This window comes from Callorhinchus milii, unplaced genomic scaffold (genome assembly GCF_018977255.1).
Source record: "Callorhinchus milii isolate IMCB2004 unplaced genomic scaffold, IMCB_Cmil_1.0 Scaffold2, whole genome shotgun sequence".
Taxonomy (NCBI): Eukaryota; Metazoa; Chordata; class Chondrichthyes; order Chimaeriformes; family Callorhinchidae; genus Callorhinchus; species Callorhinchus milii.
In genome coordinates, this window is record NW_024704743.1 from 81,038,242 (window position 1) to 81,055,325 (window position 17,084).

Genomic DNA, 17,084 nt, shown 5'->3' on the forward strand with positions numbered 1-17,084 from the left:
AGGCTAATGTCATCCAAAGTTATTCCAATAAGTTATACAATACTTCAAAATGGGACATTGGCCCTCACAGTTCGTGGCACCACTCGATCTCTCATTCTTTCAAGTCGTCTGCCAAAGTTTTTTTTGTTAGCGTCTATCAGACTCGAAAAAGCCTCCCACCATTTAACTTATTTTGACAAAAAATCTACAAAATAATAGATGTGAGGTTAAATGAATACTTCATCTTATGGTGACAGGTTATTTCATGGTTCATGACAATAACAATATGATCAGAACCACTCAACTAAAATGCTGCCTTGTAATGTGCAGTCACCCATCTATTGTCCTATATTTATATAATTACAAGATTTGTACCACATTTAAACAGATTTAGATAAATACTCATATTGCTTAATAGAATAAGATTTCAAAGAATATTCTGTTTCAGAAATGTGTATTTGTACGCTGTTCTGAAGGTGTTGAGGAATCCTGCCTTGCCACCCTGCTACAGCACCTTTTATTATAGGGTGGTTTGTTTATGTCATTGCAGTGTAGACCCCATTTATTGTGAACGTGCACAGCTTTCCCGCTTGCCAGGCGGCTCTCAGCTAAGATCGCTAACTTCCAGGTGATTAAGTCACCACTGATATCGCTTCCTGTTCTCTGAGCACCTGAGGTAAATATGGCTGATATGTAGGTCATCGGGTCACTGCAATGCTTGGGTCATTCCTATGTTTGTCGAGCACAGCACATGAGAAGTGGCATTGGTTGTGCTGTGACCCACTGACCATTGATAGAAAGTATCTTGTTGGCTTTGCACGTGCACCATTAAACTGCTTATTTTCAGATTCCCAACCACCACATTACAATGGAGCTCGATGTGTTTGATATCTGCATGTGAGCATTGCTATCTCGGACACTACAAATCACCCAAGTAAATCCACTTTCTGCACTATATAAATATATATTATATATATAGAGAGAGAGAGAGAAAGGAGAGAGAGAGAGAGAGAAAGTCAGATAAATAAAAAGAAGGAAACATGGGCACTATTAAGCCTTAATTTATATCATTTTGCATCATAAGGGGAGGGCCTGCTGAGTCATATTTCAAAACATCATGAATGACAAACGAGAACAAAAAGTTTCTGAAAGATAAAATACTACCACTAGGGAGTTTTTTTAAAAAAAGTCTAAGACCTCTTCCTGCTGAGAAGTGAAGAGTCAAAATCAGTCATCTCTTGTTACACACTAGGGAACATCATAGGAGGTCGGTAGTTTCCTCCATGTCCTGACAGAAATAAAACAAGTACAGTGTACTATATTCCCTTATTGCCCTGGCTGTTGTTAACAGGAGCAATACTGCGCCTGTTTTGAACATTGTAAATGATATGAATTAAATAATCTGTCAAAATCACAAGCAGAACGTGGTTTGATGGAGCTTCAATGAAAGACACTGAAATAGAAATAGAAATCACAGCTAACATAGTCAAACTGAAGTTTCTCAAAAATGAAGCAATGCAATAAAAGCTGCAGTATTCTTAAACACGTTTTGTTCCTTATTTAAGAAATAAGGTTAAAATTTGTTTTAAAATCCATCTAACCACCCCTGCCACACCCGATCTTAGAGAAATTGAAGCACATGAAATATGAACTTAAATTCCAGTCAGCATCTTTGGTGGCCCTTGATTATAATGGGAGGTTTCCCATTAGCAGTGTCATCATAGTAATAATAATAATAATTCTAGCATTTGATATAGAGCCTTATCATGTCGTCAAGACGTCTCAAAGTGGTTTATGGAAAATACTGTAAAATGCATTGACTATATATTTTTGTGGGCAAAACACATAACGTTATGCATAACACCGACCAGAATTTCAGCCCAATTGTCTGAAAATGACTGGAACCATCATCTTGACTTCCATTGCCATAGAAATGTGTCTTTGTGAGGTTTTCAGGGAATCTGAGCTAGCGGAGTGGATCCCATCAATAAGACCAGAGAGGTAGTTTTTTCCATGCTTGCAAATGGCAAACCAAGCCCACTGAAATATCAGGGCCCAACTTGTGCTTATATATTAATAGGTTTTGCATATTTAGCTTCCATAACTCGCTAACATTCACCATCTATGCCCATTCACACACACAGTTTGCATGTAATAAACAGATTAATGCCAACTCTCACAATTGTAAATCTTAATTCGCAAATAGTTTCTCTGAAAGAGAACAACATAATAAATCACTCTGAACAAGCAGAGAAGATTGCTTTAAGTGCATTAGAAGTTAGCTTAATGTTAACAGGAAAAAGTTTCCCAATCTTTATTTTGAAGTCAACCAGTGTTTGACACGCACAGAAATTCAGCACATGTTTGGTTTCCATTTTCTGGTATGGAGTGGGTATTCTCCTGGGGGGATGTATCTTGCTCACCTAATACTGGAGAGTTTAGGTGCTGGTTGACAAGAGTCAAGGCTTGGAGACCCCAGAGTGCGTGTAGGGGTATTGCTGGAGTTTCACCAGCTACAAAACCCAGCTTGCAATTATAAATTATGAATCAAGATCTTCACACAACCTGACAATGGTTCAAACAAGTTATTTCTTTTACATTTCCTTAATTTGGTTATGAACTGCTAACAAGGACATTTTTTTGTTGCTGGAAGATAACAGTAGACAGCAATTAGGAGACTAACTATACAGAATTGCGCTGCTCTGCTGGTAGAGTTCCAAAATAAGCTGTTCAAAACTTACCGGTTGTCCACCCCACCATCGAGGGTTGAATTTTTCTCTACCTCGAAGACTGAAGTTGGCATCAAACACAGGGTCATGCATCAAATTGCCAACAATGCCATGTGATTCAGGATAAAGTCCCTTTGTACAAAGAACCAAAACAAACTGATTAGACATGGCCTTTATCTGTCAGAAAGTTCACAAGCATTCATAATGTTCAAAACATTTTTGTATGTGGACTAGATTTCGATTTTAAAAAAGTGCAAAAAAATTTGGATTTCTAATTTCTTTCACGATAGGAAAAGCAGGGGAAAAATAACAAATATTTGTTTTAGCTTGAAAGGAAACAAGTTTTGAGAAGGTTCAGCTTTCCAGGCATCATCATGTTTTCTCTTATTTCCACTTGCTCTATATTACCCTCATAAACTAATTCCTACAGGCTTCACATAAAATGTGCTGAAATGGGCAACTTGGGGAGAAAAACGTTATTGACATAGCATTACAAAAACACTAATGCCATTAATGAACTTCTATACACTTCCTTTTCCTAATCCGAAACAGGCTTGCTACTATTTCAGCACATTTAAAGACTTTATTTATCCAGAAATTGGTTCAAATCGGGGTCCTGATTGCAGTGCTCAACAAATAGAGAAAAAATAAATGGAGGCGAAAAGAGACCCCGTGCAATTTTCAGTCAGTCGACTTTTTCATTACTTTGCCATCTGTTTTAGTTTGCAGATGGTTGGGCGATATGGAAACATACAATTTTATTTCAAGAAAAATCTGAACTAACACAAAAAAAATCTAGGCCGATGCTCTGAAAGTCCCCATTATTATTTTTTCCCTCCACCAATTTTATCCTTTTATTCCATTTCGGCTGAAGCTAATATCTCACTCTGCAGCACCGTCCTACATACAATACAAAACTACATTTGTATAGCACCTTTCACATGAAAGGGTACATGTGCCATCAGTTTGCTAGAACGGCGATGTCCCATGATTCAGCCCACACAGTAAGTGTCAGCATGCCAGGCGCTATCAAAGTCCAGCCTGTCCCTGACATCCACAGTGTTGCTCTTTTAACTGGGATCACTGTTTCACGATCAGGGGAAAGGCTGTGTTTTGCTTCCTTTCCATAGCGTATGGATACTGAGGCCTCTGGTGAACTGACTGAGATTGGCTAGCTCAGCACAGACCAGTGATCAAAGGCAAAACTTTCCTGCACTGTGTGGCCCAATGCTACAAACATGCAGTGCATTTATGTGTTAAGCTGTCCTTATTTCTTATATTGTACCCTAAGAATAATTCAAAGGAACAGGTAACGTCACGCATAAAAAATGTGCATATATATTATATACATATAATTTGTAAGTAATTCTAACAGATAGAATTGTTCTATTCATTCCTGCTATGAATCATGCTTTGCTGTTCATTCCAAACTTCTGCAGAGAACTGGGACCCCGTGCATCTTTGGACATGATAGCGACACACTCCACACATATACGTAACAAATTTTGCTTGAATTGAAACCTTTTAATAAACTAATGAAAGAGCAATATTTTTTTCATTAGAATTCGTGGAACAGAAGCAGCACATTCTACAGAAATGGCACACTCACAGTAGCAAGGGTGTACATGTTGGGAAAGGTTTTTGTTGGATAAACTGGCCTCATGTAAGGAGCATGACTTCCACACGATCCTAAAAACAAAAGCAGCTGTTACCATCTGGAAAGAAGCAAGAGTACTGCAACATCAACAAAATGATAATTATATTTAAATAAAACACTAAAATGTATGCTGTGAAATACTACTGAGTATATCTTAGATTTGATAACATGATTCTGTGAAATTATTAACTGGCAGGGCAAATATTTAGTTAGGTTTGAAACTACTCAGTGTTTGGGTTTATTTTTCCAATCACTGTGCAATGTTATTGCAGATTTGGATGAAAGCAAGATTTGTAGGATTAGCCTTGCACTAAATGTACATCTGGAATTCATTACACTAACATTACTTGTTAGTGTTTCCATGTATAACTCGAACCTGGCAAGAGCAGGATACAAGCTGAACAATGACAGTACCAGATTAAGTAATTAAAAGGTAAGACAAGGTATTGTATTAACTACAGGAAATAAATAATGTCTTCCTGTATATGTTTCATAAAGGTCACTGTGTCTGCAATATCCATGTTAATTCTGTAATGTTTCAAAACATTTTATCAAATAGTTTTATGTTATGTAACAAATGAAAATGTCAAAACGTATTTCTGCACTGCCAAAAACAGAAGGTTCTATCTTTCTCCCACTGCTTGTGTTATTTTAAGGTTCTCAAAGAGATCATCGTGGTTTGATTCAAAGCGTGGATTTATTTAACTCAATCAGTGAGTGTGACATTATTTTGTATGAATCAAACAAAGCTGGAAATAAGGACAAGGAGGTTGACTCTGCTGTCAGGAAACTTTCAACATTTTCTATGGGAACTGGCCTAACTAGTTGGTCACTTTGGAAGGGAAAGTGTTAATGAAAGGGGGAAGATGAGTTTGGGGAAACTTTTTACCTTCGTATGGGTCGCACAACATTGGGTTTGAAACATTACCTACTCCTGAAAAGTAATCAGCGCCAAAGCACTTCCCTTTGAAGTGAGAAAGAGGACACGCATAATTGAAACAGATGTGAAATTGAAGTGCTCCACTGAGGGTAACCAAAGGGAGTTCGACAAAGAACATGTCTGCTTGTAGGGATTGAATTCCACACAGTTGCTCCCTGCCAAAGGGTTCAGATTGGTGCATGCACAGACTGAAGTGCAGAACTTAATATTGTCTGGTACAAGCCCCCAGTCGGGATCCTCCTTTTGGAAGCTAGAAGAAAGTTTCTTCCTTTAATAAGACTCCACAAAGGTGCCTTTGAGCTCTTGATTATTTTTCATAAAAGAGGAACAAGAGGGAAGACCATTTAAAGCAACCCTCCCCACCAACATCCTCCCTCCCCCACCACACACACACACAGACGTTTCCTTTTAAAGATGATTTACACGTTATAGAGAATTAAAAGCACAAATAGGGATGGCTTCCGGAATATAAAGTGAATCCCAGTTTTAAATATACACCATTCATGGTGCTGAAGTCACTTTGATCCACAGAATATTCATTCATTTCAGATTTTTCAAGCAATCTGAGATGCACAATACATTGAATTATTACCGCTTACTTCTGCTTAAAGAGATTTAGCTTCAAGATTCATCTGAAGTAACTGACTGAGCAATATCAGAACAAAAATCAATAGTCTGATAAATATTTCTTAGGTAAGAGAATCAAGCGACATGGAAAAATGGGGAGAAAATGGAGTTGACTACAATTCAGCCATGATCTAATAAAATAGTGGAACAGGCTTAAGAGGCTGAATGACCTACTCCTTTTCCTATGATTTACAAAGCTCATCTAAATAAGAAACACACAGTTCAGTGCACCAAAAACCTGAATTACTTTTCTGAAACAATTTTTTTTAATTAAGTTCATTCAAATCAAGTTACTCCAATTCATCCAGACTCTGATTACTCATCAGCACAAGGAGGTTCTACAAATTATTACAAGGACAGCTTTTAAAGAAGTCAACTTACTTAGTTTTTCAATATGGGGCATGACCTTGGCTCCTTTCTTCATATATGAAGCCCGAAACCCATCAACCGAGAAAATGATGAGTGGTGGACGAACAAAACTAAAATGTTTAATAAACAACAAAAAGTCCATATTAAATTATTTTTCAATTATTTAGCAAATGCAAAGACTTAAATCAATTCCTGTCCAGCTGATCTAAAAAATATTAGTAATAATGATGCAAAGACGATGCCTTATTTACTCAAATCTAAGGCACTCCCAAACTCTAAACAGCAAGTATAATAATCCGTAAATAATCCTTGTATTTTATTTTTCACCTTTTACATCAGGAGAACCTCTCAAAGCGTTTCACAAGATTTACTGAAAGTGTAGTGACTGTGTACTTGCAGGGGAACGCAAGCAAGGTACATTTTTTAGAGGATTTGGGGAAAAAAGGAACTTTACTGCAATTCTATGCACCATAGATTCTGAGTCCAGATTTTTAGAAGCGCTTTTTCAATGGGAAAACCTATGCTTTAGATTTGAATGAATATATTACTCTGCTGCAACAGGTATAAAAGTACCAAGATCTTTGTAACCACTGCAGACCCCAATATTAACATTGTAGTTACCCTGCCGGACAATCTGGGACTCTCAAGTCTTCACACTCGTCATCCAACCAGCGTGTCTCCCCTTGTGGCAAGGATCAGCACATAATTAATAATCAAAGATTTGGATTACAGTACTGACATAATGAGAAAATATCTAACATAATCTAAGATATATTTATATTAAATGTAAAATTTGGTTTTGAACATGGTTCAAAATACCACAGTTATGTGGCAACCTTTAAACACTTCCTATTCTAACTGAAAATCTTGACGATCTGAACGAAAAATAATGGTACATTTCCTTGAAAATATGAATCACTTTAATAATGATTTTTTTAAAAAAAGTCCAACATTATATTAGTTTTAATCTTCCAGAAAACCACAAAGGGACAAATTACCAAACCAGAGTCTAATAGATTCCATTAATGCTATCAGACACGCAATGCTAACATGCAAACAGTGTCTAAAATTGATCATTAGAGGAAGGCAAGAATATAAAAATTGCAGTTACCATGACCACATTATAACTCTAAAGAAAAGTAAAAAGTTATGGATATGTTTAAAGAATATCAATTATAAAACCTTGTATGAAGATTTTCTCTATCCAAAGCAGTGGAACACTGGTTGAATTGATCACATCCCAATGAGGCATGATAACCGGTTTCCCTGCAGATGTGCAGTGGACTGACTGCACACACACACACAAAATGGGATCCACACTGCAACTGTGTTATAACCAAATTCATGCTACAAAGAAGGGAACGGCAATGTCCACCTTCAACTCATCAATCTGTTCTGAATAATTAAATTCCATCTTCTAGAAACTCTAAATCTTCTTCTGTCTCTTAACTCACCTTTGCACATAGCCATATAGTTGGTGCAGCAATCTTTCTTTGCCATGCAGTCTTCAGAGCAATGGCAAGCATGATCTTCATTTCGTGTTTCCCCACACCGTTCCTTGGTGCACTCCCATCCTCGACCTAAAATATGTTTTATAGCAACATCATTACGTGATGGTAACAACCAGCTGAAGGGTAACCCTGATATGGTTTTACCACCACGTTCACTAGAAGATTCTGGTTTTGTACATTGCACAGTGAATACATTCTACATATTATTATAAATTATTATAAATGGATAACGTTTAGCAAAAGCTTGAGTGACAGGCCCAGCATAACTATAGCAAGTTTATCTGATCAATATAATGGCAACAGAAATAATTCTTATTATGGATTGTATGACAAAAATAAATCAACTTCTAGCACGATATTTGTAAGCCAAATAATTGCTACTCATGTAGCTCTCATGCTCCCTGGCTGCTAGATTTAAAATAAAATTAATAAAAATTAATACTTTCAATGAACTGCAGTCCAGCACAATTTGCAGCCTCAATGGATCAACTAATTTTAAAACATTATGGATGAGAAATTCCTCTTTCCATTAAGTGAATGACTTTGACAATGTGTCCTTACCATGGGAAAATCCCATTATAAGTGGTCATTGCCAAAGCTGCTTCATTTGGTGACAAGACATATTTTGTACTGCATATAAGTCATATGTTTATATTATATTCCCTGCTTATCTCCTTCTCAGTTACACATTTTTACTCAGCTAAAAAGGAAGCAAGCAACTTATTCCTAGACCTTTGCAAATGAACAGCTGATCTGAATTAGATCAGATTTTAGCCCTCTTGAACTGGCCACGAGCAGGTGTTCGGGAGTTAATAAGCAGGGACGGGCACTCCTAATTTTCTTTCTATTTCCTTGCAAAATTCACGTCTTACCACTGAGGCACGGCACATTGGTAGACCCACACCCTATACCCGTCTACCATGATAGAGACTCAAAACACTGGCAAACTAACAATTAGATGTTGCAAATTCCACCCACCAAAAGACAGATAGAAGACTTTTTCAGTTTGACCATCAATGGTATAAAACTGCCCATCAAAAGATGTGATTCAGAACTCCCTGAATGCCACTGCCAAATCCCCAGTTTGATCTGATTTACTTATCTTAGCTAGAATTTGCTTCAGTGAATCAGGCATAAGACTTGGAACATCACATAAAGTTTTGCTCCTGGCTGCTGTCCATTGATCTCTGCTGAACAAGGTGTGAACTTGAGTGAGGAAAGGATAAGGCTCGACAGTGATGAAGACACGATGACCAGCCATGTAGGTGAATAATTACCAGAGATCACCTGGTGTAATAATAATAATAATCCTTGCATTTGTTATAGCGCTTTTCACGTCTTAACGTCTCAAAGCGCTTCACAGAATATACTGTAAAGTGAATTGACTGTATATTTGTGGGCAAAACACGGCAGCCAATTGCGCACAGCAGTGTCCTACAAACAGTCGTGGATTGAGTGACCAAATTGTTATTTTTGTTGAAGGATTATTATCCCCAGAAAAACGATCCACCAATCGACTAACAACCAGGTTTCTACTTACTGCTAGGTAAACAGAGGTGTTTGGAGTAAAGAAACTTGCCCAATGTTTCGCCCTGCCAAGAATCGAACCCATAATAATGTATATTATGTATAATAAGGTGTAATGTAGAGTAATAATCCAGCATCAGTCAATTGTTTCAGTAGAACAGGAGAAAGGAGAAATAATGCCAGTACACTGCATGCTGTCCTATGCAATACTGTTCACAACTGCAATCTTCAACCCATGGATTTCCTGACCTCACATGTTGTTTTGTGAGCAAGTGTTAAACAGTGACATGTGCTATCCAACAGGGTGGGAGAGGAAAATGATCTAATGGACATCATTCGGCTTGAAAGAATCAAATTCCAGTGGGGATAAATCAGATGAAGAAAAAAAAGTATTTTTTCATCCTTGTCAACCAAACCAAGCACAAAAACATTAAACCAATTGGTAAAAGTAACTTGTGACTTCCTCATTGGCAGACAAGCCTCCAACTGGATCAGGTGTTTGATTCCCCAAGCTCACCGACCATTATTTAATCACCACTATTCATGTGTGGGCATCACTGCTGCATTCCATTAAATTCCTTCCATTCACCAGCAGAGCCGAAGTGTCTCAAGCATAGTTTCATTGCGGTTATCATCAATTAGCTGATGGAATGCATACACCAGTTACTCAGAATAAATCTTATCTGGATGTGTTTTCTTCTCTGCTGAGTTACAATTTGTAGCACATTACTATCCCAAGTGATTACAACGTAAAAAAGAAGGAACGAGAGAAGATCAGAAAATATATTGGACTACAAGTTGAATGTGGATGTATGTGGTAGTATAAAACATAGTTCCTATTATCATGGATGCAACTGGGACTGTTAATAACACTATTTCAAATTGGCTTGATAAAATACCTGGTGTAGAAAATATCAATCTCTTGCAAAAAGTTGCTATTTTAGGAAGCTCAAACATACTAAGAAAAGTAACATCCAATCATATGTAACGTGGCAGTACTATTGTGTGACTGACTCATCACTGAAAATCACTTAGAAATTACATTTACAGAGTGATTTACAATGTAATAGCATGATAATAACAATAATAACAATAACATCAATAATAATGATCCTTGCATTTGATATAATGTCTTATCACATTGAAATATCTCAAAACACTCCATAGGCTTTAATGTAAAATGTAGTGATGTGCATTTGTGTATATACAAATAGCCATGAAGTGACAGACCATTGGCCAGGATACTGGGAGAAACTCCCATATCTTTGTTAATTGGATTGTTTTGATTGATCCCATGGGATCTTTAATAAACACCTACTCAGGCAAATGGGACTTAAGTTTAGCATCTTAATTTGTTGTTGTTGTTATCCACAGGATGAATTTCCAACAATGCATTTCTCCATAAATATAACCTCCATACATAACTTCCAGCTCACATTTTACACAATTAAACTCATGCAAAGAGGGCAGGCAAGTTTATATATTTGACAAAGATAGGATTGGAACTTATCATTCCTTATATGGAAGTTCCACCCACACCTTCCCTTCCCCACCCACCTACTGCTAGAGATATTGTGCCCGTCAATCAAGCCTTTTTTATTTAACAAAAATTTTACTCGTAAAATGTTCACAGCGCATTACATCAAAATATATCAGCGCAACTATACAAAGGTTTAAATTTCCAAGCTAACTAGCTAACTCACCTGCCTGCCCTCTCAGTCGAGGAATGGGACGTGACAGGGAAGGAAGAGGGTAACCTAAAGAGGGGGAGAAAATAAGACTTACAGAAATGGGGAACAAAAATAAAAATGCACAGGGCTGTAAGTTTTTCTCTGAATATTTTGAGCCATACTAGGTCTGTTGCTTGAACATCTGTTCAAATGGCTGATACTACAGCAGTGTACTTTGTGTTCACTGCACAGCGCTGAAGGAATGACACCAAGCAGAGGCCAGATGTCACCCCACAGGGAGGCAGGGGGTGAGGGGGGGGAAAGAAAATCAACCTTGGGCTGCCCTGGTAAATCCCTTAGCAGCCAGCTTCAGAACAGCATCAGCATGGCCTCGGGGCAGATCAACTCTGCCCAGTTTCTCAGTCACAGATGTGGAGTGGCACAATGAGAGCTCGGGAGCAAAAAAAGAAAAAATATCAAATGCAAGGATTATTAAAAAGAGTAACTACTTTCAAAAGTGGGGCGGAGGGGAGGGTGGGAGGAGTCTGAACATACAACAAAAAAGCATGTTCTGCTCTGACTTTAGTACCTGTCTTCAAACAAAGCTGATCAAAATCTAAACAGCAACTGTTATAACTTTTGCACAAATTGTCACAACGACAGTTGGGTGGCGTTGCCTCCTGCAGTTCAAAACATCTGCCCCGGCATGACCCAGCCGAAGAGGTGGCACGGGCTGAATCTGAAAGAAATGTGTAAAACAAGACCATAAACATCTGTTAGGGACAGCATTCTCCAGTGAACAAGCAATCCAGAACAATGTTTATAATTCCATTCCCTCACAAAATGAACCAAACATATTTCATACATACAAACATATATATATATATATATAGATACACTCAGGGTGACCAAAAAGTCGTGATACCATTACAATATCTAATAAGTCTTAAAGAAATGACGATATTTTGGTTTTTTTTGGTAATAGGGTACTTATCACTCTTTGGTCATCCTGTATTATGTATATATTTTATATGTCAGCACAAAACACCACATGGAAATTCAGCTAACCCTTGCAGAGATGTTTGTACGTGTTGTCAAATTAAATCAGCTAAATTATAATAACTAATGAAAATGCATAATTTTACATAATCTCCCCAAACCAACGCTCACTAAGGTAACTGAAAGCAGGCATAAACCTTTGGGCGATGCACTGACTGATTTCACAGATGTCAGGAAAGTTAGACTGTGGTCGCAGGGCAAGAGCCAAATAACAAATGCGCGCACACAAATTGCATTTTTTTTTCATTTAATAATCGTCTAAGCAACGGAACAATTGGCTTAATAAAGTTCTTAATCACAGATGTTCTTTGTTCATTGAGAAGGTTATTATGCCTCACACTGAAAACAGTGAAGGAAGGAGCAGGGTAACCTAAATTAACCTAATTTGTCTTTAGAGATTTGGTTTGTTTATTGTTGTTGGTTTATTAATTGACACCCCAACCCCCCCACCCGAACTCTATCAAGATCATTCACTCACCTGACTAAAATGCTAACAAATAGCTCCCTGTAAAATTGCAATACTTCTTTGAGTTTGTAATGCTAGCAGAAATGACAGAACTTGTCACTATAAGCCATTGTCAGAGGAGTCAATGCAGATGTTCTCTTTGTGGCAGCTTCACATTATGAAAACATCATAGATATTGATGTGACCAAAAGCACAAAAACTAGTAATAACTTGGAAGGTGGTAAAATTGGTCATTCACTTCATAGCTGTTTGTGGGACATTGTTGTGTACAAATTGACTGCTGCATTGACCCACAAAATACACACAAACCTTCAATGTAACGCTTTGACAAGTTTCAACACCATGATAAAGTGGTATATCGAATGCAAGGGTTATTATTATTAGAAGATAATTTCGGTTACACATGCAGTACAAAATCTGTCGGTGTACAACTTGTACCTTTCTGCATCATTTTATATTGTCTAAATACAAGATGCAAATACAGGGTTCACAATAAAGAGAGAAGCAAACAATTGAAGTGTAACTCATACCATACATTTTATGGTGGTTTTAAAAATCGCGTTAGAACGTCTTATACAGCAGTGCATTTTGTAAAACTTCTTTATAGCATAGACATCAAAAGTATGCCCTAATTATTACCAACTTGTGATGAAACTATAGAATAATAAGAATGGTGCAACACATTTCATGAGTTCATTTAATCAAGATTCAATTAATGTCCTTTTTTCACTTGTGAAAAGTGAATGAATTAGTCAAATCAATCAATAAATCAATCAATCAATAAATCAATCAATCAATAAGAATTGAAACCTGTGAATGATTAAAAGGCAGTAAGTAATCTCATTGAAGGATTTGGGTGACATTTGATACAAAAATGAAGCTTGAGGTATTTATACCAATCACATGAACATTGAGATGCATTTATTGTGAATCCAAGGTTTGTGATTTTTGTAGTATTTGCACAGTGGTGTTTCCCTTTTATCTTCAGGCAGTGAGCATCATTAGTAAGAGGCAAAGTACAGAAAGCATTGTGCAGTTAGTGCCCCTCAGCATCACCACTGAAGCACTGTGAACATAACTTATCTGTGTAAGTTATAGCATCTGCAATAACTTATAGCATTTGCAGTTTTTTGCATTTTGTTTATAACTTATCTGTGAATTGATTATATCATAATCCTTACATCGTGCCATCAGTTGTCTCAAAGAGCTTCATAAGATTTGTTTGTAAAGTGTCATGATTGTATATTTTATGGGTCGCAGTCAGCTGCAAATGCAGCAGACAATTTGAAAACAGTAATATCCCACAAAGAGCCATGAAATAAATGGCCAGTTTTATTTCACCATTAAACAGCACAGTCAATAGATATACTATTTGGATGAGCTAATTCAGAAAAACTTTCTTATATTTCTCATATATATTTCAGTGAAATGTTTTGATTTTTTTAGAGGCCAAAAAATGTATTCTGTTGCAACTGAATGGTCTGGTTTATTTTATTTTTATACAGGCTTATCTCAATCTAATTTGGGTGATATTTGAGTTTTCATTCCAGTTACCTATTAAAATATTTCTCCAATTGACAAGTTAAAAGTGCATGCCAATGTTAAACAAGGGTGAAAACTGCAAAGCAAATATTTTCCAATCAATTCAGACTGTTTTGATCTGAAATTCGTTGAAGCAAAACAAGGACTTGTTGTTTATCTGAATGTTCTTTGCTCACAGTCTTCCCTGAAAGGAACAGTACAGTAATTGTTTTGCGACCGAAAAATAGATTCTTCAAAATCTATTGTTTATTCCTTGTAGAAACAAGTTTTTTTTAAATATGGAAACAAACTTAAAGTGAACAGCTGTTCGTTTTTTAATCAAGAATGTACTTTTACAGTATAACTTACTCAGACTTAAATTCTTTGTACACGTGGGTAAATTATTATGTGATTTCTTTTCAAATATAGATAATAAAAAGCACAATACAGAACAGGACTCTTGGAAAGTTGAAGCATTAAAAAGCCCTGATAGTTCCATGAAGTTTACAGACCCACATGATTGAAGAATTGCCTTTGAAACTCTGGAGTGCCCTTAAAAGTAAAAAAAAAACTTCACCACAACTCTCAGAAGAGATCAACCCAACAATGAATCAATCCACTCGTGTGCACAACCTGCTCATTGACAAACAAGCTTGACATTTATTCTGTGTTGGGATCATTACAAAAGCATCTCAGTGATGCCCCTGTTCTGAAGCACACACCGCAAAATTTCACAACAAACTCGTCGGTAAAACCGACATTTGACAGCAACAATTCTGGCTTTGCAAATTTGCTCTCATTTTGCTGGAGAGTGGAATCTACTCTTCCTTCTCACCAGCTGAGTGCAACCCATAGACTATGATGAATATCAGTGAGCAGATCATGGCCAAACACCCACTGGGCAGCCCTGCCACAGTGCACCAGCCTTTCTGTACCTACTGATGAGAATGTGGTGGGTTTGAAACAAAATAAAAGCTACCAAGCTCCTGGCTGTCCTAGTCGTGGATGGAAAGTGGGCAATAATTCACATCACGATGTAAGTTTGTAATGGGGGGGGAGGTTGCATAATATACTGACTGTTTTGGTATGAGATGAATCGAAGTGCTGAAGCCACCAGCCTTGTTGCACTAACATTTATATCTGGATACACCTTCTCGGCCAAATTGTGTTGGTCAGTGGTTGTGTCCACTTTCACTTGTTCAGCTATTCAGGAGTGTAGTTATTCTCTGGTCCTCATTGAAACAACAGGGACCTGAATCATGTTCACAGTCATGTCGCTGTTTGCTCCTTATCTATTATCCGATGTAGATATAAAAGGTTTGCACGATCCATCTGTCTATCTCTCTATCTCTCTATCCATATCCATCCATCCATCTCTCCATCTATTCCCCTCTAATGCAACATAAAGTGGCGATCTGGAAGACGAGGCATCTAAATCGTCGCCTTGTGCACTGAACCACGGAAATGCCCTATTAACCACACGATCTGAGCCCAAACTGATACAGCGATATCTCTGCTGAAGACTGTGGTCAGACATAAACCAACAGCAAACACATCCCGAGAATACAACAACAACAACATTATATTTGCAAAGGACAGAGTTTCGGACCCGAGCTGGGGGTGGGGTGGGGTGGGGGGGGGGGGGGTTGGGGGGTGTTTGGGGTCTGATCGAAAGCGACAGATATCATTAAAAATCACAATAAAGTACCTTCACGGTTATTCGCTTCTCCAGATCTCTGCAGGCGGCGCACAGCCATCCCCAGGCACACATTCACCCCCACAGCGATGGTCAACAGGGAAATCATCTGCAAAAAGATGTGTCCGTTTATCCGCTGGATACCAATGGCTATTGGGGTCGGGATGATTCCTTACATCTCCTATTTGACCTCGAGGCTCGATGCACAAATCGCAGCAAAAGGTTGACCTCGATAACACAGTGTGTGTGTGTGTGTGTGTCCTTCCTACAGTTAGATTCTGCTCAGCACAAGGAGGAGGAGGAGGTGGGGGTCGGGGGGGGGTCGGGGGGGGGGGGACAGCAAATTGTGTCACCTTTTCACAATCGCACGAATCGGTCGCGATCGCAGCAAAAAAAAAATCACAGCAGATGCACTGCCACAGACATCCAGGAATCGCACACAAGTATTTGCAGGTTAGTGTGTGCGTGTGTGTGTGTGGTGTGTGGAGGGGAGTGTGGTGGTGGTGAGGGTGGTGGTGAGGGTGATGGTGAGGGTGAGGGTGAGGGTGGTGGGTGGGGGGTGGGAGGTGATGAGGATCGACCTTGTTAAACCACATTTACACGTACCTGAGACAGTTTCACGGACGTGTAGTTGGACATGTTTGTGAGCAGCGTCAGGCAGTCAGTGAAGAGGAGAGGAGAGGACAGGACAGGACAGGACAGCAGCAAACACTGCTGTGTGTTGGAGCTGCAGCACCTCTGTGGCTTCCCCTCCCGACAGCGTCGCCACTGCTCCCACCTGTTCAGGTTGTCAATCTGAATGGCTCATATACCTCTCACGCCTCTCACTCTCTCTGCTCAACCAGATTTGAGGGGGAGCGATTCCCCCCCCCCTCTCTCTCACTCTCTCTCTCTCTCCTCTCCCTCTCTTTTGCTGGCGATTTATTACGATTGCAAACTCTCTTTTTTTTGTTTGGGGCAAAAAAAAATTTTAAAAACAAAAAAAAACTCCCCCACACACGAACCCCCCCCCACCACCACCACCCCACCACCAAAAAAAAAAAAATAAGCTTTCGCCTTGGAAAGCAAATAATTTCTTCCAACTAAAACTGCACGTGGGGATCCGCCAGTCTTTGTGTGTTTGGATGTAAAGTTTGGAGGATCTCAGCAGCTATTCAACGAGCTCCACTGACTCCAGTGTTGATTCTCAAAAGCATGTTGTTCGGGCACCAAATAGTGGTGTCTTTGTCTGCTTAAGAGGCAGTCAGAGCCTTGTGATGTGCAGCCACCCCGTTACCAGCTCCCTTTTAAAACAGCCTTACTTCAGTAGGAGTGTGTGTTGGTGCCAGTTTCC

General features: G+C 38.5%; 1 protein-coding gene across 4 annotated transcripts in view; it reads right to left on the reverse strand.

Annotated features, from left to right (window-relative positions):
• Positions 1-16,740, reverse strand: part of enpp2 (ectonucleotide pyrophosphatase/phosphodiesterase 2) — a 49,738-nt gene extending 32,998 nt beyond the window's left edge. For 2 of the 4 annotated variants that reach the window (XM_042331805.1, XM_042331808.1), the window contains exons 1-9: positions 16,358-16,740; positions 15,764-15,860; positions 11,599-11,748; positions 11,043-11,096; positions 7,756-7,881; positions 6,923-6,983; positions 6,314-6,411; positions 4,318-4,397; positions 2,721-2,840 (exon numbers count right to left, since the gene is read on the reverse strand). In XM_042331805.1, coding sequence (XP_042187739.1) covers positions 2,721-2,840; positions 4,318-4,397; positions 6,314-6,411; positions 6,923-6,983; positions 7,756-7,881; positions 11,043-11,096; positions 11,599-11,748; positions 15,764-15,860; positions 16,358-16,390 — 819 coding nt within the window. In that variant the 5' untranslated portion in view covers positions 16,391-16,740. The remainder of the gene's footprint in view (positions 1-2,720; positions 2,841-4,317; positions 4,398-6,313; positions 6,412-6,922; positions 6,984-7,755; positions 7,882-11,042; positions 11,097-11,598; positions 11,749-15,763; positions 15,861-16,357) is intronic. The other 2 variants (XM_042331806.1, XM_042331807.1) reach the window with 2 other exon arrangements.
• Between the last annotated feature and the right edge of the window lie 344 nt (positions 16,741-17,084).